Source organism: Dreissena polymorpha, chromosome 11, assembly GCF_020536995.1.
Source record: "Dreissena polymorpha isolate Duluth1 chromosome 11, UMN_Dpol_1.0, whole genome shotgun sequence".
NCBI lineage: Eukaryota > Metazoa > Mollusca > Bivalvia > Myida > Dreissenidae > Dreissena > Dreissena polymorpha.
Window position 1 is genome coordinate 42,220,345 of NC_068365.1, and position 27,713 is coordinate 42,248,057.

Genomic DNA, 27,713 nt, shown 5'->3' on the forward strand with positions numbered 1-27,713 from the left:
CAGATGCAGACAGGGTTATCAATAACCCTAGACCAGACAGACAAACACTCGATCGGATGAAAACACTGCGATGTGTTTGTGAATTTGTAACGACAGGATGGATTTTAAATACTCATGGAATATTTATTGGATCTGGTTATTAGTTTGCATCGTCGGTGAGGTAGTCTTTAAATACGTGTGTACGAGCATTTGCAAAGTTTAATAAGAAGTTTGTGTTGTTATATAAAAGTTGAGCAATATTGAAAAAAAAATGAACATATTCAGCTCCTTACCACCACTCGAGTGGTTTTTACGCACAGAGACATTACACAATGTGTTAAGTAAGTCATTTACATTGCGTTGGAACAACATATAAGATATTACTTGCAATTAAAACCCTTGTTTTTAACATGCGATTTTATTGTTATAGCAAATCTCCATATTTTACAGGTTCAAACTATTATTCGAATACTCCACAAACCTTGAGCAACGAAGCATATTATTGTATTATGATTTATATAAGAAAACATAATTCATAATCTGATCATCCAACATTTAACAATCGTTTCTATTAACGCTCCAGGTGTCTTCTCAACGTCACGTGACGCTAGCAGATTGGGCCGCGTACGCCGTAACGCATTTCAGATGTGTCACATGATCAACCAGTACACGGGCCGCTCATGTCTCAACTTGAACCCGTACGGCTGTTTTTGTGGGTATGGACAGAGGGGGAGTGAGCCCGTGGATGATGCGGACAGGTGGGGCCGAGCGGATTAATGGGACGTTAAATCAATCGACATATATGTTTTACTAAATACCTCATAATCTGTGCCTTTAAGTAAAAACGTAAATTAATTTATTTCGAAAATCATTACATTTTATCTAAAATGAGTTATTTTGGATGTATTGTTTAATAGGGGTCGTAATTAAAAAGTTAACATATGACCAAGTATGACGATAACCTGCAACTGTTCTCGACATCATTTTTTTAATAGATTTCTTATTATGTGTAAGATTATCATGTCCATATTTGAAATAATAGTTAGCGGGTGGAAACGGTAATTTCTTTCAGTGTAATGCTTCTTCAGTTTCATTATTCCTCAATGTGTGAACATTGTGATTCGGTGCGAATGTTTTATTATAATAAAGTAGTTTTTCATTACTTCCGAATTGATCCACAGTTTGTATATACCGGTACATGTATTATACATAAACGTTTCTTTTTATAATGTATTAATCCAACTATTCCACTCTTTCAAATGAAGATGTTGCGCGGCCCACGACGACTGCTACGGGGAAGTCCACACGGAGCACCACTGCAGCTTCTGGAGCGGCCTCTTCGTGGGATACAACCACCAGTGTACCGACACCGACTGTGTGTGCAAAGGTATACCAATGCAATTGCATGCATATTAAGAAATGAGGGCTAATATTTTATCACCACATCTTTGGGTCATATTTTATCAACATGTATTTGAGGTTATATTCTTTCATCATGCGTTTGGATGATATTATATGACCATTTATTTGATTTGATATTATTCAAACCTTGGGATGATATTATTTCACCACTTTATTTGGGGGGGGTGGAGGGGGTGAGCTGATATTGTATCACCATGTCTTTGGAGGTGATATTCGTCCTTTGTGCAACATACGGAATATTGTATCCATTTTGCCATTAAAAACACATAGTTAATCAGATATTCGCCCTCTTTGATTTATTGTATTCGTAAAGCAGTGAACGGCTTCGTAAATGCAAATGTCTTTGTAACCATAACAGTCGAATAATTAAAAACCGCAAATTTTACGAAATGTAACGGTTAAATTATGTCTAAAAAACGCTGACAACTTGCTGATATTTCAAATCCAAAATGTGTAAGATTGTACAAAATGTATCATTTGTTATGTTTTCAGACGAGGCGAAGTGTGCCAGGAAGGTTTGCGATTGTGACCTGCAGCTAGCCAAGTGTCTCGGCAAGTCAGAGTTCAATCCCCAGTACCAGCACTACGATCGCAGCCAGTGCGTCTGATGAGTCCGTCACGTGACTTTTCTTTGCGTTACATGGATTCTCTTTGCAATCTCTAACTGTTTTACAAAAACATCGGCATTCAATATGATGTATATAACGTATACGAACAATTCTGATACCTGTAATTGGATTCAGGATTTGCGTTATACGTTTGTACATTGATGTATAGTCCAGGAATGTACTTTTGGCAAGCATGGTCAACAGTGAAATGTTTGTCAATCGATACGATAGTTATGCATTGATAAATTACGTTGTGTTACACTATATAAAGGATAAAGTTGTCCTTGATAGATCTGCCCTATACTTTACACCTTGTTGCTTTTTCTCCTAACTGCACAGCCTGCGTTCTAGTGGGCTTATTCGCTTTTCAAAAAAATTATGTATATACATTATATTTATGATCATTATTTTTTTGTTATATATATCTAGCTGTCCCTTTAAAATGATGACGACTTATCACCACACACGTGCTGTAGCAAGTGTTTTTTTCTGTGTAAGACATTGATGAAGTAATGATAGTAAACGATGTCTGCCATTTATATTAAAAATATTAAACAATCTGGCATTGATTATTTCAATAAATGCGTATACATATACGTGTATTGTTAAAGTGATGTCTTCTGTAGATTTTTATCGAATAATAATATAACAATATTATTTTAATAATTGCGTATACATGTACATGTATTGTTATAGTGATGTCTTCTAATGAGTTTTATTAAATACAAATATAACAAGTTGTTGTATTCCTTGTCACAAATCTAGTGCTATATGAACGTTAACCTCTAGACTTTACTCCGACATGAATAATGTAGATAGGAATAATAATACATAACTTAAAATGTCAGATAAGCGCTTGTAGGCTCGATGATTATATTGATTAAGTACAGCAAATCTCGCTGAGATATGGTGTTGAATATTAGAAGTCAGTTTGATCAACGTGGAATACGGAAATGTAAATGTTTACAAATAACGTTGTGTAAACAAAGTGGTTAATAGGTGATAATTGTTAGTACATTCGAGTTCGTTTGATATCTTAAACAAAAGTATGTCTCTATTTCAATAACTTCATTTATAAACAGTATTAAGTGCTGTATACTGCAGACCAAAGAAATCATCCAACCTCTTTAGAATACAGCACGAAGTATAATGAAACGGCGAAAAATGACATTTACGACAGACAGACAAACAGGCACACAGACAAAAAGACAGACACACAGACACACAGACAGATAGACATACCAACGGACAATCATAGTATTTCGTTACATAATTGTTTGAATTTAATGTAAGTCAAAGTCATATTTTTATTGGAATATTTAAACTTGAATTTTGTTGATGAAGTTAACAATTAAATACGAAAACACTCGTGTACGTGTACAATATCGTGGCGGATATGCTGACTTTAATTGGAGAGGTTGTTCCTTTATAAATCATATGGTGGACGCTATTAAGACATAGTAAATGTGTAATCTGAGGGAGGGTCAGACAGGCTTAACGACGATCACGGGGGAGAGGAGGTGGGTGAGTGAATAAAATGAGATAAATTCATCCCTTTATTTCCGAACTATATATATGTGTGATTTATTTATTGATGTACACATGCGTGTCCTTGATTGCGCGGTAAATGTCCAAATGTCCCCGACGCCCCATGACCGATTGTGTTGATTACAATTTATTAATGTGAAATTAGTATTGAAGTACACGAATGTTTTAGCCGATAAATAGTACATTATACATACTTGGTATTTAATAAGGTATGTTAAGGAACAACACACCAGTATAATAAATATCTTAAGTAATTAAACCAAAGCAACGTCGCTATAGGCTGAAACAGAAATTCAAGAACGGTGTTTTATTCATAAAGTTCACGATGCAAGGTTTAAATTACGGCCTTTTTAATAAAATTTAGGCGATGGTCATAAAAATAGTACGTAGAGTTACCGTCATAAACATTCAAATACACAAATGTACAACACAAGGCCTTATAACAAATATCAGCAATGATAAAATATAGAAACTACAGTTTCATTCGTTGCCCTTGAACTTCACCTCAGAGTGTTTAGCAGATCAAGCGGTCCAGCTAGATCCAAATTCAAGCCTGAGTTCAATATTGACAATAAATGTAAAGATTTAAGATAGATTCATTACCAAGTGAAACTTGTAGAGTGTATATAATTTTTCTTAGATTTGATATGGCCACCCAGTTTTATAACACTTATTTTAATTTCTAACTTGGTCTAGATTTTGTAACGATAAACATTCTGCCCACGTGTAATAAGGATTTGCCGCAAACAGTGTCCTTTTGAGTGGTTACACGCTATATATCAACGACGCTAGACACATTACGACGGATACGGAATGTTCATATTAGCTCAACTTAAGTAGTTTGTGATCAGATGAGCTTTAAAGATGCTAATGATAATTTCGCAGAAGTATCAAGGCATTCCAAAAGACGATCGATCATTTAATTATCAAGGAATCCAGCGAAAAACGAATGAAGCCCCGAATGACCGCCAGCTATGTCGTTTGTTGCTCCGGGTAAACAAGCTAGCCAGACGTCATCCCCGACCGTTAGGTCAACAAGAATAAATGTAAACCTCTCCTTTCCGCTGTCAGGGTCTGGGTTAATAAAGACGTATCCAATTTGTTCTGATACCGAATTCCGAACCATATGTACACATACCATATTTCCTGCGTGTGCCGTTAGCGTCATACTGAATGCGTATGTTCCATTCCTGAAAAAGTTCATACTATTCATGACCAGATGTATTTCTATGTCAATAAGCATTCATGGAAAGAGAACATGTCCGACTGTGTAAAATAATAAATAATAAAAAATCTTATACTTAGAGCGTACGCGTGAATTAAAAACAGAAATCATATCCAACAAACATTGGTGCGCGGAACACTCCGTGTCGGACGTCGTAAGTCATTAGAGTATCAAGTCTTTCGTAGTCGAAGATAACCGGAGCTTCTCCTGTACACTAAACGTCGTTCGTTACAGATACCATAAAGGCAACGTGTTTGTTCCAAGCTGCATCTGTTAATTACCGGTAGTTCATAAATATAAGGGAAATTTTTTACATAGTTATGACTGAACATCAAAACCATAGTGTCACGTACAAATTCAACAAATGGAGTAGTTTTAATGTGAGTCACACATTCTTGAATTCTTAAATAAATGTTTAGAAATGGTATTTTGTGAACTGTCACATAATTTTGAATATTTAAAAATTGTAAAACTATTTAAATGTAACTTAACTTTAAACAAAATACATCCATGGTTCAACCTTTCATCTTGCAGTCTTACCTGGATATTTAAAGTACCTTCCAGTATATACTTTTGTTTGCAACGTATTGTCTGAATAAGAGTAACGTTTATGCCAAAATATTGTGCAATCCTGTTTATACGTGAAGAATATATGATATTGTATTTATGTTTCAAATTTCATTTTTTAATTGGAATGTCGGCAAAAAGCCTTGACCATTTTCATACATGTAAACAAAAAATACAAATACAATCACAATAAGGGTAAATGTATTCAATTTATTTTTAAATCCCTTAATACATAAAGTAAAATATAAGTCAAAAAGCTATTGTTTTTTAGATAAACATGCTTTAATTGACCTTTGACCTTAACTTATGATATTAATGTTAAACATTCGACCTTAAAATACGACAGTAAAATTTGTATAACCAACCACAAGTGTGAGTGCAATCAGCAAACAAAAGTTTTGGTGTGGTATTTTCATAAAATCATAATCCCTAAATTCCCTTTTGGGAGGGGGGAGGGAGGTTGAGGGAACTGTGTCAGCCCCATTAATTAAGTAATTTAAAATACATGTAAATTAATATATCAGATTTATTTTTATTAATCAACATGAAAAAGCGGTTCAAAGTGAAACAAATGAATCTTAGACCTTTAGCGCTGGATCAATGCATTTTTTTAATGATTGAGCCATAAGTTGTGTATTTTTTAATCTGCTATCAATATTTGTTAATAAAAGGCACAGTTTAATCAGTAAATGTTTTTTTAATATTTTCATTTGTAATCTGTCTTGATGAGTTTGCGGTTTTGATATGACAATTTTTCTACTAAAGTAACATGTAAAAGGCATATTACTTGTGAAGAGCAATATTGTCATATCTGAATATCAAAACTGCAGAAACATTTTTGAACCGCATTTTCATGTTGGGCAAACCCATAAACATGTATACCTTTTTAAATAAAACATGCCATGTGGGTAAATATTTGGTAAAAATACACCGTGGAACAAGGTTGTTAATAAAATATTTAGCAATATGCAGCCGATTATTAAATGCGCCGATGTCCAAATGACCGATAGAACATACATTTAAACAAAAGGTTGCAAATTAATGATCATTATACACTATTTCAAAACTTACTGGTTAAAGGTGAGCTTTGAATAGCTACACGCTGGTTCTTCAATGCTGAGGTTTCTTGTTTTAATTAGAGGACTTCAATCATTGCATCCTGAATGTTAAGCACAAACGAATACACCCGAGTTATAGAGTACAAAAAAAAACATTAACATTTGGCAAAGCATTCATGTTGACCGTTTAAAGCACTAATAAGAACTTATGTACCTATGTACGGTACACGAAACAATTTACAAGCGTAACTAACTTATAAGTGTTGTCCATGTCACGATTTATCCAGCCGACACTGACTTACAGTTCTTTATAAAACAAGAAACTAGCGTGGCCTTAATTATGTTTATGAGTACATGACATTCTCTTTTCATAAATAATAATCAGGTAATGTAATTATTGCACATAGGTTGTCAAAATTGTTCTTGAGTGTCTATTTTTAAATTACTGCACATCACAGTTCAATCCCCAGTACAGGCATAGCGACCACGAGCAGTGTATCTGACATCGGCATGTGATTGCGCCTCTGTGTCACATTTTTGTACAAGCAGCATTTTTATCGCTTACATACATGTGCACAATTGTTGATGGTTGGGGTACGAGCGTACGTTGCTTGGTTGTATGTAATTGAACACTTGATGTGGGGAAATATGCGTAATATAAACGATAAGACACGGCAGACCTGGGCCGGACGTCTATAATCGGGCCCGCTGCCAATATAACGGTCGGAGGGCCATTATGCGGCTAGAGCCGATTATGGACGTTTGTCCCAGCTCTGTCGTGTGTTATTGTTTATATTACATATCATCATATTTTGTTCCTTCGCTATTTTTTTTATATAAAAGCAGCTTTCCGTAATTTCATTTGCATTCAAGTGATCATGTTGTTGCAATATAATTGATTCATAAGTATAAAATATATGTTTTTAAACCGCGTTTATGTTATAAAAGGCCATTTGTGCTTCTTAAAAATGACAAAACATTTAATGTGTTATAATATCATTTAAAATGCACGTTGAGATGATCTTACCTCAAAGTCATTTTGATATGCTTAATTCCTCCTTTTATAACTCAAAGCAATGCGTATACATGTGGCGGTCATAGAGATTACGACGTTACGGTTCAAGTTCACTTAGTAATTAGATGTTTTAATAGCATCGGAACGAAGTTCCCCAAAGTAATACGTAGCGTTCCTATCATAACAGGTCAAGTATTATCATGCACTTCACATAGACCTCATACACAAATTAGCAAAACAACGAACACCAAGAATAGTAACAATTAAATACAATAATATTACAAAAGCTGTTTCGTAAAATAATCAGAATTGGCCATTCAAATATACACGGAATGGAACTATTTTGAATTCATGTGCTGCTGTCACTGAGCAAGATTGTTTACTCCGGCATAGGATAGAAGAAACTGTTTATATCGTTTTATTTTTGTAACTGTAGTGAAAACCACCCGATAACACCTGTCTGATATTTTGTGATTATTATCAGTATAAGGACTGAGTATCAGTATTAAATCAACCACTTCCTGTAATATAAGATCACAGTCCGAAAATACATTTTGGCCGTGCTCTTCGAAAAGGGGGTTTAATTAATGTGCGTTAAGTGTCATCCCAGAATAACCTGTTTAGTCTGCACATGCTAATCAGAGACGACACTTTCAGCTTAAAAAATTCGTTTAAATGAAGTATCTTCAAATTGAAAATCCAGTCTAGGTGGAAAGTGTCGTCACTGATTAGTCTGTGCGGACTCCCATGTTTATCGCGGGCGACATTGTACGCACAAGCATTAAGCCCCGTTTTCCAAGGGCGAAGCTTATATGTAAATATTTGACTTTGTGTCAGTTGGTGCTGTTTGTGACAGATCATGGGATTTTGTGTCTTTATTTTGCCTTTGTTAAGTTATAAATATTAGTTCGTTTTATTGATTCGATTTATCAGTTGAAATATATAATGGGGATTTGTTTATTTCATAAAACATTAAACTATTAAATGGTTTCATTTAAGTGTTTGTTTTGCGAATTCATATAAACCTGTTTAGTGTTGCACGTCATACATTGTACAATCCATGCATTGTACATTCGTAACATTTGACACCATTTTTAATTTTTTAAGATAATAAATTTAGTTAAATTTGAATGTTAAGGCGCACACATAAAAATAAACAGAGAAGTTGGGCTTAATTTCAAGTTTCAAAGTGAAAATAGAAGTATTTATTAGTGCTTAAATTTATTTATTCTTGTTCTTATAAATCTGGACTTTCCCATCGGTCTGTGAGATTGACTAGTCACATTTAAGTAACCATCAAGAAGCGCTGAACAGTTATTGTTTATTAACGATTATTACGACGATTAATCGAATGATTCCGTTTTTTAAGTGTTTTCCTCAAATGAATTTAGATAGCATAAAAACAAGGTCGCAACCAATGCATTGTAGATTTCGTTTAGAAGAGACTTCATATGAACGAAACATTTCATAAAAGCGGAAAGTGTCGTCCCTTATTAGCCTTTGTGGACTGTGCAGGCTAATCTTGGACGACACTTTACGCACATGCATTAAGCCCAGTTTTCCCAGAACGATGGCTTCAAGTTCAAATGGGACCGGTTTGTTTCAGTGTTCAGATAATGCAATGCCTGCGATTTTGGAAACGCCACAAAGGACAATAATACATTTGCTTATTTAAGCGGGTTCACCAAAATTCTTCAATCTTAAATAGATCTTTTTAAGTTTTAAAGCTATTTGTTGAGCCATGTTTGCAATGGTACGAAGACTATTAGCTGAAAGGAGTGAACATTCACATCCCTGAAAGCACAAACATTCCTTTACTGAGGATAAAGACTTATTCAAAAGCCTGTCTATGCATACTTTTTAAACTTTGTAACTTTGTAATAACAATAAACGTAAACATTCGCTTAGATACTTAGTAAAGCGTCTAAAGTACATGTTTGACCCTGTGTTCTCGCATGCTACGCCACAATTTGCTTGAGGCACGCTTGGTTTACTTCTACTTTTATAACATTTGTTTGTCAACCACAAAATTGAGTAAATAAATGACGCACTTTGAATGTTGATTAATGAATCATGCAGGCAGCTGGCTACATTTGCATATGTTAGTGGATGGACTACAATGTATTTGGGATAAATGATGACTGAAAAGATCATCTCTCTCATAACAAATAGTATCTACATATCGTGTCAAAATCACCGAAAAACTCAAACAAATAGTGTGCTAACAACGGTCTGATGTTGCTGTTCATTCCTTCTATGACCTAATTAAAAGCCCTTCTTACAACTTTCATTTACAAAATGTAATACATTTAATTTAAAGTAAGATATGTGTCCATAGGGCACGGATGCCCATCTCATGCTTTTGTCTCAAAATTCCATAACAACATGTTATTTTAAGGCTTAATTTGACCCTTTTGTTTGACTTTGACCTTTGCGAAAGGGAGACGCATGATACACGCGACTCACCGCCTCCTCATGTTGGAAATTAGTTGTTAAGTTATTTAACATTACGTAATTAATTACAAAGTTTCATTCCGGACCAGTCGTTATGTGGCCTAACTTAAATTTAAACCTCTAATTGTGTTACGACATATCGTCTTATGACAATTAACTTTTGTGCCAAGTTATTTCAAAATCCATCAATATGGAAAAGCTAAAGCAGAGACAAAAAATCAAGTTGTTTTATTACTAAAGTTGACCTTTGACCTATAAGCGTGACCTTGACCGTTGAGGTAGGGAAACGGACGTTACTCGCGACGCGTCGTCTTATGATGGTTGACATTTGTGCCAATGTGTATCAAAATCCATTATTGTACGTCAAAGTTATGGCTGAGTCTGGGCGGTTCTCTCAGGATAGACCGACAGACCTACAGATTGACAAACAGTGCGACTGCTATATGCCGCCATCTTCAACGTGGGAATAAGAATAAAACAAGCGCAGTCCCTTGATTTGGCACTCAGATATTCTTAGTTGTGATAAAGTGTAAATCTTCTATGAACTACCTGATAAAGTTACCACAAGTAGAAGTTAAAGAAGTTTATTTATCTTATAGCAGAAAATTTATAAATTTCATGTACAACACGAATCATCACCATTCCATGAAACTATGTATTAATAATTTAACCTATCACACTATAATTTCCTTCTATTCCAAAATTATAAACTTTTCAATTTCAAGCAAAGTTAGAACGAGTTCATTACGTTCTGCACAATATATTTTTATCCGAACGCCATATATATTGAGCAGAAACACTATTTTTAGAAACAGTTAGTGCAACTATTCTGGTCCCAGTTGATCTGGTCAATCACTTCCACATGCAAGCGTGCAACATGTATATATCCAAAGTTTCATCAAGCTAGGACAAAAAAACAACAAAGCTATTGAATGAAGAACATATTTTTTTCTTAAAGGGTTTAAAGAGGTATTTTGCTAAATTGCAGGGCAGTTTTATGAATCGTGGTCGCTGACCTCGCATTATGATCTCAAAGATATGTTGGAAGTGTAAACTGTATATCTGTATTATATTTAGATTTATTTAATTGTAAGCGCATATCTATACCAGAATTTCATCTTGCATACAAACCGTAATTTTACTTATCAGTGTAAAAGGGGGCATTATATATAAGTATCAATATTATACCTCACATAAATTTGTTTCTTCTTTGCGTAAATAAACTACACAGGTCCGTTTTTTTATGGTACCCGGTAAAGATGCGCGCGCATCTAGTCAGCGGGCGCTATACAGTATAGCGCCCGCTGACTAGATGCGCGCGCATCTAATAGTGCCCGCTAAAATGTTAGTTATTTGTAACATTTGCGCAAGTTTTACAACGCAAAAACTTTTCGAGTACTGTTTCCTTTGGTGGCACACTACAGTTTTTTTAGTCTCGGCCAATCTCGTACACAAGCAGGAGCGAACCAATGTCTGGAAACTGGTCACCTCGCAAATCTGAAAATAAACCAAGCACATTCCAGAATTGTTGAGGCTGTGCCTTCTGAAAAATCAGTAACATCCAAATCAAATGAGTTGGGGAAAAATGTTTTAGTATTCATGATTTCAAATCAAAACATGAGAATTCTGTGTGTTTCCGAGCCTTTTTAAGCCAGTTTCAACAACAAACTGCCACTTTCCTGCAGAAGCAAGGTGCCTGGAAACCATGTTTTTACATTGGTAACTTACCAAGTACTAAACAGCAATGGAGAAAATTGGGGGTCAAAGGATTAGATTTTTTGTAACAGTTCAATGTCTGTACGCCCTTTCAAATTTCCAACAGAAATACTGACCGGAGCCAGCATTACACCTGTTTTCGAATTGCATTAATTCTACTTCCTGTATGAAGCTATAGTTAAAATACCAATGTAACTTACAAACATCCAAGAAAAATCACCACAACTCAAACCTGACATTCATTATTATTTAGACACTCAAAATGGTGCTTACTGGAGCAATGTTTTCTTTATTTAGAAATTTGACCGGGGCCAATTCGCATTGGTGGCTAAAAAGTGTGGTGTGCAGCCTTAACCTTTGTTTACAAAAATGTCGTATAATTGTATACATATTATTAATAGTAACTGATAAATATTAAATGAATGTATATTATGTTATTTATTTTTATTTCTATTGACAATTATCTGCACAAAAATGTTCGGTATAATATAAGAAATAGAAAACCTCACTTCAGGCCCAATAGCAGAATAGTGACCAGCCAGGCAGCCCCAAATAGTATATGGACCTCACCCCTGACTTCGGTCATATACTATTTGGGGGGGCTGCCTGGCTGGTCACTATTCTGTCATAAGGCCGTCAGTGAGGTTTTCTATTTCTTAAATAACGCTTATAAATATGAAACATAAAAAAGTCCATTTTAAAGAATTACTGCTGGTTTCTTTTAAGTATTTTGGAAGATAGTTAGTTTTCATAGTAAGAATAAACAAAGGATGTTTTTCTTACAAACTTTGTATACATAACACAAACACATACAATTATAACCGACATGCCAAAAGACAAGCCGATGTGTAATACTCTTTTTTACAAACAGTAACATAATCAAATGTTGTGTACAAATACATATCATGTTCCATTGTCAATAAATTGTTTTTGTAAGAAGCAAGTTTATTATTGGGATGGGAGATTCATATATCAAAAACTGTTTTAATCTATTGGCATTGGAACATGATTTGTTTTTATGAAAACACAAAACAAACGATATATTGAAAAATGCTGAAGATAATGCACAAGTATATGTGCATGCCTCCCTTAGGATCTTCGAATATTTTGCAATACTACAAATCGCGAATACACATCACGTGCTTTTCATATGGTACTGATAACCAGGATGTTGTCATCGGTATGTCCAACAATCACTTTGCCAGTACGTGCGCTGTAATATACAGACTATGTGTGGTGAAGGCCGTCCTCTTGTGAAGCCAGCGTTACAATCTCTTCCTCACCAACCACCTGGGATACTTCGTGTGTGGCACAACAACAGACCAGTAACTGGCCTGTTTCAGACACGTGCACGCCTATAGGATCTCGATGTGCATAATCGTCCAGTGTTGATTGAACAGTGCCATCCAAAGATAATGTCAGGAGGCTGTCGTGACTATTGTCGGTTACATATATACGTGTTCCATCGGGACTGATAGCGCACTTGTAAACTGGAAATACATTATGATGGCATTCGCGAAAAGAGTTTTCTATAGACATGTGATCTTACATGTACCTTATAACCAGGAAATCTAGACACTTATTATGCGATGAGGCTAGTTAAACAACGTATGCTAGTACAATGTTTCGTCGAGCAATATCATTAAAAATGTTGGCGATGTCAAAATATTAATTAACATGTGAAAAGCTTAAGAAGTCATTTATTCTCAATAAGATTTAACACCAGAGAACAAACAGTAGAGACATGATAGGAATAATATATTCATGCATTTATGAACGATAAGTTGCACTTTGAAAGCAAGCATTAACTTTGTACTTGATACTTGTTAAATATTTAGGCGCACAATGTGTTTTAATCTTTAAATCATTGGGTTTGAGTTAGTTATATGTATCGATAAGTGGTGTAAACAAAGCATACAATAAAATTATATAAAGAAACGAAAGTCTCCTGACTAAGAATCTTATGCTTATATTTTATCTTATTCAGCTGTGACCGGCACTGGTGTTATTGTCAATATTTATCCGAATTTTAAAATTCAAACTTACCAGTACATGCATCTGACGAATCTTCGTAGATCTTTTTCACAAGAGTACAATCCATTGTGTATTGGTACAATCCAGTATATGATGTTATGTACAGGTTACCTTTTGCATGTGCAATGCCATGACACAAATGTTGAAAGCTAAATGTTCGACCTGCCATTACCTGTCCATTGTGAACACTGAAAAAAATAACTTTGTCCGGTGCTCCACCGCCATCAACGGTCATGGCGACCTCAGTAGGACTGATTGTGCACATATCATATGGAGAGGCAGGAAGATCTGCGTATTATACTAAGAGACAACTTTGTACTGCTTATCTAGCAATTTTACTCGATTATTTGCGAAGTCCAAAATAATAATTTCTCCATTAAATAATTCACAAATACTTCTTCGTATGTCACATTCATTGTTATCAGATGGTACACGAACATTGTACAGAACCTTGTTGCTAATCTTTATTAGCTCGTTGGCTGTTTTCTTCGACAGTTTTACTTCACGTTCATCATTCCCAAAAGAAAATAACTCGCAAGAGTGTTTCAATATCATCGTTATTATGAAATTAAATTGTTGGATTTCCGTTAACAGCCATTTCTTTCAAAATAGTTTTCGCTTGAGAAATATTATCAAACAAGATTTGGTACGCAACAAAAAAGTTTTCATTCGATGTGTTTTCCTTTATTTGCTTTACATATTTGAATCGTTTGAAATCGTCACGAATTTGTGAACACTTTTCTAAATCTACCTGTAGAGATTTCTTGAGCGTGTCGTGCATTTCATCCAGCGAATGTATAGTGTTTTCCTCCAGTTCATCGAGGATATCATTTATTTTTTTACGGAACTCTTTTATTTCCCCAAAGGCTTTAACGTATGAATCTTTCAATGTTTTCAGCCAACTATGTGCGTCACCTTATGTTGTTTCGAGGTCTTGTTGAAAAGCGGCAATAGTTGTAGATATTTTATGAAACTTATCAGGAATCACCTCTGTTGCCTTTTCCTTGATAAGCACGAGATCGGCACATTGTCTGCAATACAACACAGTATTAAGTAGCAGCCGTAATTTAAAATGCACATTTTGTTAATGTATAACATGGAAGCAATAATTTGCTACTTGTTCTGCGATTGTCAGTGAGCATCGACAAAACCCAGTTTGTATAACACGTTGTGTCTACATAAAGTATAAATATATCTATAAACATTATTTGCAAACGCTGATTTAACATGCACTATTAAAAAATTTTGCTCGTTTTGGTAACATTTTGACTTTTATTAATATATTGAATTGTTCGTAAAGAGAAATTGTAAATGCCTGATACAAAATATACTGTTTGTGATTGACAAAGCATTTATATTCACTGATATTTCAAACAACGTTCACTTGATACATGCTGTTTATTTGTACAGCAATTAAACAAAGCCAACCAAATATACATTGAGACTTAGTAACTAACTACATATTTAATCGCGTTGCTATTATAGTTGACCGTCTCACACTAAATGTTAGGGCATAATTTACTAGTTTCATTAATATACTATCAAGATTAGTGATACTATGAATTTTAAAGTATTTAACAATGATGTGTTAATTATTGTGACCATGGTGATGATAAATCTGTGCGCCCCAAATGATTAATGTTGACGTCAACAACTCGTCTATATTACTTATATGACATTATGAAACGGGCGAACATTACCTGCAGCCCACTTGAAACACATCACAATATGTTATTTCATTTCACATATACACTGATTTTTACACAAAAAATTGAGCTTATTGACCACGTAAATGCGCTGTGATGACAATGAAGATTTTGATTAAGAATATGACGAAATAAATATTCTACGTATGCTTGTTGTCCAGCTGATAATAAGTATTTATCATTCTTTTTTTAACTGTTTTGTATACAAATATGATTTATGTATCATATCATGTATCATATGTATATTTTAGTACGTTATTAATATAAAATATTAACAAAAAGGATAGGATCTATATAATAAAATCCATAAAATTTTGATTGATGTAGTAATTGAAATCGAAAGAAGGCCTAACGTAAAGGATCTTGTTTGGTAGTTATTTCTACTTTCAATTTCGAAGCCCTCTACGTGTCAATTAGGCCTAATATTGAAATCCTACATTATACGCACATACCTGTAAATGAAATATGTTTACAATGTAGTTAATTATTAGTTACAAAAACAATGTTTTTATGTTAATCCTAAATAAAAAGTATATGCATTCTTTCCAAAACTTAACCTGTGTTCGTGAAAGAGACATAAAGCACAGCACATTTTACTGTGATCTTCACAAAACATCTCTTTCTTGCGATCGGTATGGTGTCGACAACACATCAAATCATCAAAAGCCGCTTTTGAAATAGGCCACATGTTCGATTCTTCCCTCCCATGAGTAACGTGTCTTTTATAGAGTTGTTCATGTAAGCCGATGCAGTCGTCACAGAAGCCTTTAGAACATAGTTGACAATAAAACAAAGCTTCCCTGCTCACACTCTCTTCTGAACAAACATTGCAGCAAAAATCGTATGTTAAATCCGATCCTTTTTCTGCCATCTTAGCGAAATATTGTTCAAAGTCTAAAACATATTAAAAGTCTCATACACATCCTGATGTTTATTTAAACCATAACACCAGCGAACAATGATCGATAATCTGTGTAATCTTAATCTTATTGGCCAGCGGAAAATATTATAAATACACAGTGTGTTACACGATTTTGCTATCTATGGTGGCATAAAGCGAACATAGAAAATATTTTATTTAGCGGCCTCTATCACGATATTTTGTGGTGTTATTTGTAGCATATTTCGTCTTCAATGAACATTATGTCTAACAGAATGTTGAAGGAAACACTTTTGCATCAAATATGTTATATGATTGTGATGTCACACAATGAAACTTCCCTTCAACTTTAATTTGCATATTCATTTTCAGTTCCAAACGGGCGAAACTGTAGCCACTGTCATTGTTTACTATGGCGCACCAATGCTGCTAGATTTTTTTAGATTATTACATTTACATTTTTAGATTATGGCATCAGCCAATCAGAACTCTTGTTATATTTGCCATTTGCTACGAACCTGGTTTGTTTGGGAAAAATGGCTGCGGCCTTGATGGTGCCTTTTTCACATCTTCTGCAAGTTTATGTGACGACCTGTTTAAAGTTTAATATTGACACGTGGTAACTGCTTTATATTTCGGTTGCCATTCACTAAATGAGAAAATCGATCATTTATGTCTAACGGCTGTTTTAGTTTTGCGGAAATTACAACGATGACTGATAAGAATGGGTGCGCAAGTGTAGGTTCTCTGTTTCTATCGATTCACTTACTTAATGATTCTGAATTATTGCTGCTCGCAAGTGTAGGTTCTCTGCTTCTATCGATTTACTTACTTAATGATTCTTAACTATTGCTTCCGAAACAGGTCCCGATTGCCTGTGTAGGTGCCAGTCTGGTTACCATTGTCTACATTTCTCGTTCTCTCCGTACATGTATATCTGCCGTCCTAACTTTGACAATTATCCAAAATACAATGTCTGTTTACAAGTTCTGACTAGTTTGCAGTCGAACTGTAAAGCATTTACCGCGTGTCAGTGTAAAATATTAAACAGGTCGTCACATAAATAAATAACAACTACGAAAAGAGAACTTAATAATAATTGATTAAAACACAGATTGAGTTCGTTTTTTTCTGCTGCAGCAGAAGATAAAGTTTCGACCCCTTTGGTGCGCCATAGTTTACTGAACAATATTACATTTCTAGTCACGGTCTTTTGTAAAGTGATTGTTTTTTCAAGCCGGGTGTATCTTAAATATTTATACAGGTTATATTTGTATTTAAGTAAGTCAGTTTTGTAAAAGAAATGTCGGTTAATACCGTTTTGCGCTAAGTTCTCGATTATTATATCGACACTGATTGTCGTGGTCTAATGGGGTCGACAACTAGATTTACAAACTTTGGTGTACGTTGGACTTAGTTGAGAGCTGAAGAGCCATTATGGTCTTCTTGTTAGGATTTGTTAGTAGGTTAAAACATGTACCTGAAATATTATTTCAGAGATGTTGTCGTTTTATATCAGCTTCAAACGAAATATCAGAATGACGTTGATTTATTTAATAGATCTGTCATTTAACTGAGTAGTATTCCCTCAGAGAAAACATTAACATTAACATATAACTTTGTGGTTATTTCGCTACTTAACCACACAGGAGGAAGATAACTCAAGACTGTCTAGTTTTACATTTCCATATAATTAGAATATTTGATTCACATATAACTCAAGAGCATCAAACGTCAAGGCTCCAATCTGTAAAATATACAAATACACATATTAAGACATATGATTAATAATAATTACTATATTATTATAAATATCCTTGAATTATTAATAACATTTATAATATGTCTTGTTCTAGTGGCTTTACAATTGCACCTGAACCTTAAACATTAGTTTACAATACAAATAATAACAAACATACAAAGCAACAAACATATATCACATGACAAGAACATTGCATAGTACACAACACACAGTTTTAATTACCAATTTGTGGAACTAAATGGAGTTCACTCCCTTGCTCCTTCTTCCCACGCTTTCTGTGACTGCTGCAAGTTAATCATGCACAAACATTATTAAGTGCATTTATTAGTAATGAGTTAAAACAATTCAAGATATTAAAATATCAAAAGAAAGAAATGTATCCATTGTGCAACCATTTCAACAACCGCGAAAATATATGACTCAACATTAACAACATGTCAAATCCTTCTTTAAATACAAATGAAACAGTAACAATGGATTGAATGCAGTTAAATACAACCAAATACAACATACTAACCAGTAGAAGTCCTAATTAACCATGTATTACTCAAAATATTACACGAAGAAAACCTCTGTCTTTGTCCAACAGTTTCTCTCCAAAGACTGACAAAACCATTCCCAATAGTAAGAGAACTGACCACAAGAAATAGGTTACACATAAGTAAAATAGGGTTAAAAACCACTCGGGTACATACTCCCCCGCTTTCCTAAATGACGTCTCGTCATAAAGTATACGTCTGTGTTTGTCCATGCAATATTACACTAAAATTTTATACACCATATACACTACCATCTATTTACAACTACGTAGTACTATTCATATCTGTAACACTACTGAAAGTTTTACATGCTATCAAACTTCCTCACATAGATATGTAGTATACTTTGTACTTCATACAAAGTATATAGTTATTCACTTTGCTAACTTCCCCCACAACAGAAATTGTGACCGCACAATTCCAAATGTTTTACTTTACTTTTCATTCTTATGTAAAACAATAATAAAAACATTTTATATTTTATTATTTATTTATAAAAATACATAAAATTCATTTCATAACAGCTCCTATTATCTGGTGAGCTATGTTAGAATCGATTTGATCTAAAATACCAGCATCAAACAATACGGACAATGCTTAAATTTTACTATCATGAGAATTATTAACCATGCAATTAAGATGGTAATCTTTAAGTCTAGTCGGAGGATGTCTTTCTCTGGTAGATCTTCTAGGTACTGGGACGGGAGGTTCTCTAGCTGTTTCTGTCAAAACAGACTGACTTCTCCGTGTCCTCTCTGCACCATCTTCTATTCTGACATCCTGACCTGTGTCTGTATGCTGAATGTCTTGTTCAGTGTCATGTCCTATGGGTTCTTCAGCTGCTTCTATACTGTTGCCATGGAGTATCTCAGCTCCTTGACCAGTCATATCAGCTGCTTCTTCACCTGCTTCATCAGTTCTTTCTTCAGGTTCGTCAATGGTTTCTTCTGGCCGCTCAGCAGAAACAATTTCTTCTAAGTCTCTCTGACTATCTTCATGTTCTTCTTCTTGACTCTCTTCAATGTGTATATCTACATCTGCTTCATTCACTTCTATGCATGGATTTTGGGCGTCCCCAATTTGTTTTGTAGTAGCTACAAAATCTAGTCCATCTTCATCTTCTTCCTCAGTGACGTCACATACAACTTTCCCATCTGTTTCTTCTTTATCAGAATTCACTTCTGACACCTTTGAACTTTTCTCAAGTCCATTATGTTCTGTTCCTCCACTATCAAAAACTTCATTCTGACTTCTAATAAGAATCAGCAAGTTTCTGTGGAGAACTTTTTCTCTACCTGAACCCATTTCTTTGACTCTGTACACTGGAATGTCTATTTTCGGTTGATCAATCACTAAATATTCGTGTTCTTCAAATCTATCGGCAATTTTATGCTTCCCATCAAATGCCACCTTTCGTACTAAAACATGATCACCCACTGATATCATCACAGCTCTAGCCTTTTTGTCATATTGTTTCTTTTGTTTATCTTTTGCCTTTGTTGCATATTTTTCTACAATTTGTTTTGTTGTTTTCATTCTATATCTTAAATCCTCCAAGTATTCAAATGTAGATTTGTTGCCAAAATCCTCTCTTGACTTTTCAAAAACTGCATCAATGGGCAATTTTGGTTTCCGACCAAACATCAATTCATGTGGTGAAAATCCAGTTGAGTCATGAGGAATGCAATTATATGCATAAACTAATGAGTTAATATAGTGTTTCCAATCTGTTTTCTGTTCTTTTTCAAGTGTTCCTAACATATCTAAAAGTGTCCTATTAAATCTCTCTGGTCCGGCATTCCCTTGGGGATGGTATGGAGTTGTATGGCTCTTTTTTATATTGGTCAAATTACATAGTTCTTTAATGATTTCACTTTCGAAATTGGCCCCTTGATCTGAATGTAGGCGTGTCGGTATTCCATAATGTATTATAAAATTATTGTAGAATGCTTCTGCTGTTGTTTTGGCTGTCTGATTTCTAGTTGGTATGGCTAAAGCATATTTGGTGTAATGGTCTGTTATGACAAGTACATTGTCAATGCCTCCTTTAGCTGGTTCAAGTGTCAAATAATCAAAACACACTAACTCGAGTGGATATGTGGTATTAATGTTAACTAGTGGAGCTCTCACATTAGTATTGTTCTTTCTTCTCAAACACCGTTCGCAACCATTAATCCACTGTTCTATATCTGCTGCTACACCTGGCCAATAAAATCTCTCTTTCATTAATTTGGTTGTTCTCTCCTTTCCAGGATGACCTACATTGTTGTGCAATCCTTTTAATATTTCTTCTTTGTAACAGTCAGGTATGACAAGCTGTTCAATTAATCTATCTTCTTCTTTAATGTTTCTAAAAAGAATGCCTCTCTTTATATTAAAATGTTTAAATTGTTTCCTCATAATAGAGTCTTGTTTAGAATTAAACTTTGTTGGTATTTACTGGTCAATGAAAGCTTTTTTCCATCTATCAATTAAAGGATCATGTCTTTGTTTCTGTCGGATTTCTCTCAACTCCTTCTGTGCCAATCCTTGACCCAATTCTTCTGTTGCCTCAACAATGTGGATACTAGCCATTGGCAGAGTTTCTATTATTGACCTTACAGTATCTGAGTCGCTGTTACAAATAGCTTTGACTGTTTGGTCATCTATTTGAATGACATTTTGTTGATGTAGTTTCTCGTATGGGTAACGACTCATCCCATCTGCATCAGCATTATTGGTTCCTGGTCTGTATGTTATACTGAAGTTGTATTGTCCTAATCCTGCAACTCATCTTTGTCCTGTTGCATCTAACTTGGCTGAAGTTAATATATAAGTCAGAGGATTGTTATCTGTAACAACAGAAAACGTTTTTATGGCTAAATAATCTGAGAACTTCTCAGTTACAGCCCACTTCAGCGCTAGAAATTCTAATTTGAATCCGCTATAGTTACGCTCAGACTTAGTAAGAGCACGACTGGCGTAAGCTATGACTCGTTTTTTATCACCTTGCTGCTGATACAACACAGCGCCTAATGCTTTATTAGAAGCATCTGTGTGTAGTTCAAAAGAACTCTCAAAGTCTGGATAGGCAAGAACAGGTGGTGAGCAAAGTATTTCTTTTAATTTATCAAAAGTAGCTTGTTCAACTTCAGTCCATTTCCATTCTTTAGAATTTTTATGTTTATTTTTGTTAACTGTAGGAGGTAAAAGTTCATTCAATGGCCTAGTTAATTTACTGAAATCTTTAACAAAGCGTCGATAATATCCTGCGAAGGCTAAGAAAGATCTCAATTCATCTGACTGTTCTGGTACTCGCCAATTTTTTATTTTTTCAATTTTAGCTGGATCTGTTTAAAATCCCTTCACTGCTAACAACATGTCCAAGAAAAGTGACTTTGGGTTGAAAGAAAAAACATTTTTCAGGCGCCAATTTCAAATTGCAAGATTGCAATCTATTTAAAACAGTATTAAATCTCTCTAAGTGTTGTTCAAATGTGTCGCTAAAAATTATCAAGTCATCAAGGAAAACGACACATATGCGCATATTGAGTCCTTTCAGGCATTCTTCCATTAGGCGTTGGTATGTGGCGGGGGCGTTTGTAAGACCAAACGGCATGGTGTTGAACTCAAAAAATCCTATTAACCCTACAGTAAATCCTGTTCTTTCTTTATGTTCTTCCTCTACTTCAACTTGATGATATCCTGACTTTAAATCTATTGTTGAAAAATATTTAGCCCCATTTAAACAGTCAAAAATTTCTTCAGTCCTAGGCAATGCATATGAATCCTTCACTGTCCTCTGATTTAACATCCTATAGTCAACACATAACCTAAGTTTGCCATTCTTTTTCTTTACTAGTACAACATTACTAGTCCATGGAGATTTAGAAGGCCTTATAACACCACTAGCTAGGAGTTGCTCGATATGTTGGCGAACCTCCTCTATCATACCAGGTGGAATCCTCCTATGACGTTGTTTAAAAGGTGTTTCATTTATTAAATCAATCCTGTGTTTGATAGAATTACATTGGCCAATGTCAGTATCAGAAACAGAAAATACGTCTTGATGTAATTCTAATAATTCTTTCAATTTCTCCTTTTGTTCAGGATTCAGTATGTTATGTTCATCTATTTTCAACTGATTAAAAACTTGCTTTCTTTGAGATTCTTCAATATTTTCAAAAACTTCTTCTGCAATAGTGACGGGTTGAAGTTCACATATAATAGCTCTTGGGGATATAGTAACAGTATTAGATGTTAAATTTGAAAGAGTCACATTCACTTCTGAGTAGCCTGTTTTCTTAAATTGCACAGCAGCTGTTGTAACATCTATGTATGATGGCAGATTACTCAGAGTTGATTCCTGTGAAATAGCTGTTGTATCTGGATGGTTAACTTGTTTGTCTAAATATCCCCTTATGTCAATACACTGATTTGGTTTTAAAAGTATTTTGTGCGGAATAGCACTTCTGACAATAGCAATCCTTGGATTTCTTTTCAATTCTTTCTCTCGCAGTACCATTGTCCTTAAACTTAAGTACCATGGAGTGTACATGTTTGTCTTCTGTAAAAATTGTTCTCCATATTGAGACTGACAATCTGACAGAATTTCCTGTAAAACATTAGTTCCCAGGATAACTGGTGTTCTGTTGGAGTACTTTGTGTCAGACACAACAAGTAAAAGACAAGTTCTATTTTCAGCTTTGGGTAAGCCATTTTTAATTTGAAGTTCAACTTCAATGTACCCTTCATACGGTAAACTATTCCCGTCTGCACATTCAATGTTTACTATATGTGTCAATGGTTGTACAGGGACTGAAGATAAATGATTATTATAAAATTGTTTTGATACAACACTCACACAGCTGCCTGTGTCAAGTAAAGCAATAGTACTGGTATTATTAATTGAAATCTCTGCTTCATTGGTGTCACCAAATAATTGTGGGTCTGTATCCTTCGTGCTCGAGTTCGACCCGTTAACCTGAGCACTTAAACTTTTGGGCAATTTAGTTGCCTGTGGCCTTTCTGGTTACATTTGAAACAAATAACATCACTATCATTATTCAAAGGACAAGTCCTTATGGTGTGACCTTTCTGGTTACACATGTAACATGTACCTTGAAATGAGGTACCAGCAGTAGGTCTTGATGGCATGTACGTGCCCCTACCACGATTAGCAGAACTTATTCTACCCCTGTAAGTACCACGGCTTCCTAGTGGGTATCTGCTGTGATTTGTGTTTCGTGGATTGCCCTTTTCTTTTTCTAACTTCGCTATTCTTTCGTTCAATTGCAGAAGCAATGTTTTCATTTCTGACAAGTCATTGTTTACTTCTGGAGTTATGTTGACAGCTGCCTTACACGACTTTTGTTCTTTCACAGGCTCTTTCAACTCCGTCTCAATTTTTCTTAGTTCCCTCTTGAATTCATCATAATTTTCAATTTTGTCGCATTGATAAATGGACATATGTTTCAAATCTCTGGTCAAACCAGCATGTAATACTTTTTTAAGTATATCCGTGTCAGTGCGTCGTACAGCTTTTAACTGCACTGCTTGGTCAAATATTTCTTCAAGTCTCATGGCATACTTGACCACTGGTTCATTTTCTAGCTGCTGACTCGAATAAAACTTCCGCATTATACTTTCTCGGGATTCTATGCTCCCAAAAGTATTTTCTAGTTTGAACAAAATCTCATCTAGAGAAACATCCGGACCAAGTCTGCGCAAAACATCCGCAGCACTTCCCTTTAAGGCTCTCCTTATGCCTAACAATATCTGCTCATTGTTGAAGACTTTGCTTTGACGTAAAGCTTCAATTTCATATTTGAATGTATCATAATTCACCTCACTAGCTTTTACGTCTTCTCCATAGAATGTTGATATTCTCGGATATTGGAAACTTCCAGGCTTTTCTACATTTGCATGTGTTACAATATGTATAGGTTCCGGATCTGGTTTAACCCCAAACGCCTGAACTAACTTCATCATCCCTTCTGGGCTATCAACATTTGGTTTGATACCCAACAGCTTTAAAGCTTCCAGCAACTTAACTTCATTTTCACTTATGCCCCCAGAGGCTGTATCCGATTTGTCAGCTTCCGGATCCATGCCTATCAATTTATTTTCAATTGATTCTCTAATAAATCTTTGACCTTGAATTTAATCAAATTGTTAACTACAATTTAACTAATAATGTTTATCTATTTATAGTACACCTTGCAATTAATCAAATTGTCAACTACAATTTAATTAATAATGTTGAATCTATTTATTGTATGTTTTGCAATTAATCAAATTGTCAATTACAATTTAATTAAATTTAAACTACTCTGTCTTGCAATTAATCAAATTGTCAATTACAATTTAATTAAATTTAAACTGAACTATCATTCAAAATGACATTTCACATTGAAGTTGAATTAATTCAATTGTATAGAACAATTCAATTAATTATAGTAATTTACTTTTATTATATATTCAATTGTTGCTCTTTTAGGATATGTACGGTAATTCAATTGCAACAATCACCTGTGACTTTATCACTATCCTAAAAGAATTTTATTTTATTTTATTTTTATTTAACTTTGTGAACAACTACGGTAATACCAATCACTGCCGACTGGGTGCGCTTATGAACTTATTGCAGTTATACGGTAATCCACCGAAATTCTTCCAATATGTCTTTTGAAAGATTATTTCAAAAGCAATATAATGAAATAACTTTTAATACAGTAAAACTTGAATTAGTTATATTGTATGAACAATTGAATATCACATTAAAAATATTTTCTTTCGACTCAATGTCAGCAAGAACAGAAATATTCTACGAATACTTCATTTCTTCCTGAACTCAATTCCGGAACAAATATAAGAATAAAATAGCATATTATGCAAGTGTTTACGTTGAAATTGAATACTCAATGAGTGAAGTTTGAATAAATATACCTTTTTATGGTCTATTTAATTACATAACTAAAACAACTTGACTAAAATAGTGCTACTCTGAAAAATTGAATTTCCCAATGTAAGATTGGAAATTCTACAAAACTACAAGGTCTACAATCTAGTCGCAGTTTTTTACTACTTATTTACCGTTTTTTAAAACTTATGACTTATTTGTTATGAAGAATTCTCTATGTGTGAGAGGTTCAAACTATTTTTCAAATACTCTACATACCTATAGCAACAAAAAATCATGCATAATTCATTATTTGATATTTCCAACATTTAATAATCGTTTCTATTAACGCTTCAGACGTCTTCTCAACGTCACTTGAGGAAAGCAGAGTTGACCGCGTACGCCGTAACGCCTTTCAGATGTGTCACATGATCAACCAGTACACGGGCCGCTCGTGTCTCAGCTTTAATCCATACGGCTGTTTCTGTGGGTATGGACAGATGGGGAGTCAGCCCGTGGATGATGCGGACAGGTGGGGCCGAGCGGGTTAATGTGATGTTTATATAAATCGACACATGTTTTTTTAACCTCACAATTTGTGCCTTTGAGTAAAAACGTTATTTCGAAAGTCAATACATGTATATGTTATCTATAAGAAGCTATTTTTGATGAATTGTTTAATAGGGTTTGTGAAATTCACATGTCACCAAGTAAGACGATAGCTTTGTATGTACATGTATAATACATACACGTTCCTGTTTTATAATGTCTTAATCCAACCATTCCCCTCTTTCAAATGAAGATGTTGCAAGGCCCACGACGACTGCTACGGGGAAGTCCACACGGAGCACCATTGCAGCTTCTGGAGCGGCCTCTTCGTGGGAAACAACCACCAGTGTGCCGACCCCGGGTGTGTGTGCGAAGGTATAGGACTGCGAATGCATGCGTATCAAGAATTAAGGGATGATAATTTACACATCTTTGGGTCATATATTATCACTAAGTATTTGATGTAATTTTTTTTGCTGACATTTCAACTCCGAAACTTGTACGAATGTACACAATATTTTGTTTGTTATGTTTTCAGACGAGGCGAAGTGTGCCAGGAAGGTTTGCGATTGTGACCTGCAGCTGGCCAAGTGTCTCGGCAAGTCAGAGTTCAATCCCCAGTATCAGCACTACGATCGCAGCCAGTGCGTCTGATGATTCAGTCACGTGGCTTTTCGTTGGGTCACGCGGATTCTCTTTGCAATCTCTAACTGTATTACAAAAGCAACAGCAGTATATAACGCACACGAACAGTCTGATACTTGTAATTGGAATCAGGATTTGATGTACAGTCCAGGAATGTTCGTGGCAAACAGTGAAAGTTTTGGCAAGCGATACGATATTTGCATTGATAAATTACGTTGTGTTACACTATACTAAGGATTAAGTCGTCCTTGATAGATCTGCCTGTATTTTCCAGTATGTTGTTTTTTGTTCGAACTGCACAACCCGCGTTCTAGTGGGATAACTTGCATTTCAACAGAATTATTTATAAACATAATATTAATGATCATTATTTTTAGTGTTACATATATATAGCTGTCCCCTTTTTAAATGATTATGACTTATCATCACACACGTGCTTTAGCAAGTGTTTTTTTCTGTGTAAGCCATTAATGAAGTAATGGTAGTAAACGATGTGTTCCATTTATATTTAAAAAATTAACAATCTGGTTTTGATTATTTTAACAAGTTCGTTTGTATATATATATATATATATATATATATATATATATATATATATATATATATATATATATATATATATATATATATTGTTGCAGTGATCTATTCAGATGATTTGTATAAAATATAAAAATATAAAAAGTCGTTGTATTCCTTTTCACAAATCTCGTGCTTTATGAACGTGAAACCTCTGGACTTTACTCCGACATTACTAATAAAGATAATAATATAACATAACCTAAAATGTCGGATAAGCGCTTTAATGTTTGATAATTATCTTAATTAAGTACAGCAAACCCCACTGAGATATGGTGTTGAATATTTGAAGTCAGTTTGATCAACGTGGAATAAGAAAATGTTATTGCTTACAACTATAGTTGTGATATCAAAGTGGTTGATTGTTGATAGTGGTTAGTATATTCGAGTAAGTTTGATAACTTTAACAAAAGTAGTTCAATAACTTAATTTATCAAACAGTGTTTAGAAATGTATACTGCAGACCAAAGAAAACAGCCAACAGACAGACAGACGGACCACGGACATACAAACAGACGAACAGAAAGACAGACAGACAGACAAACAGACG

The 27,713-nt window shown here is 34.6% G+C and overlaps 2 protein-coding genes across 5 annotated transcripts in view; one reads left to right on the plus strand and one right to left on the minus strand.

Annotated features, from left to right (window-relative positions):
• The window catches only part of LOC127851509 (uncharacterized), a 39,348-nt gene extending 23,110 nt beyond the window's left edge, over positions 1 to 16,238 (minus strand). Inside the window, exon 1 of the mRNA XM_052385317.1 lies at positions 15,890 to 16,238. Coding sequence (XP_052241277.1) covers positions 15,890 to 16,203 — 314 coding nt within the window. The 5' untranslated portion in view covers positions 16,204 to 16,238. The remainder of the gene's footprint in view (positions 1 to 15,889) is intronic.
• LOC127851513 (phospholipase A2-like) lies at positions 1 to 27,056 on the plus strand. Of its 4 annotated transcripts, none has more exons than XM_052385339.1 (4): positions 1 to 179; positions 563 to 737; positions 1,245 to 1,366; positions 26,481 to 27,056. In XM_052385339.1, exons 1-4 carry the CDS (start codon positions 98 to 100, stop codon positions 26,594 to 26,596), a joined length of 495 nt encoding a protein of 164 aa, XP_052241299.1. In that variant the 5' UTR covers positions 1 to 97; the 3' UTR covers positions 26,597 to 27,056. The 4 variants fall into 4 exon arrangements, with proteins under 4 accessions (XP_052241299.1, XP_052241298.1, XP_052241300.1 ...); XM_052385338.1 differs by lacking the exon at positions 26,481 to 27,056 and adding an exon at positions 1,894 to 2,614; XM_052385340.1 differs by lacking the exon at positions 26,481 to 27,056 and adding an exon at positions 1,894 to 2,614 and having other exon boundaries at positions 2 to 155.
• The last annotated feature ends 657 nt before the right edge of the window (positions 27,057 to 27,713 follow it).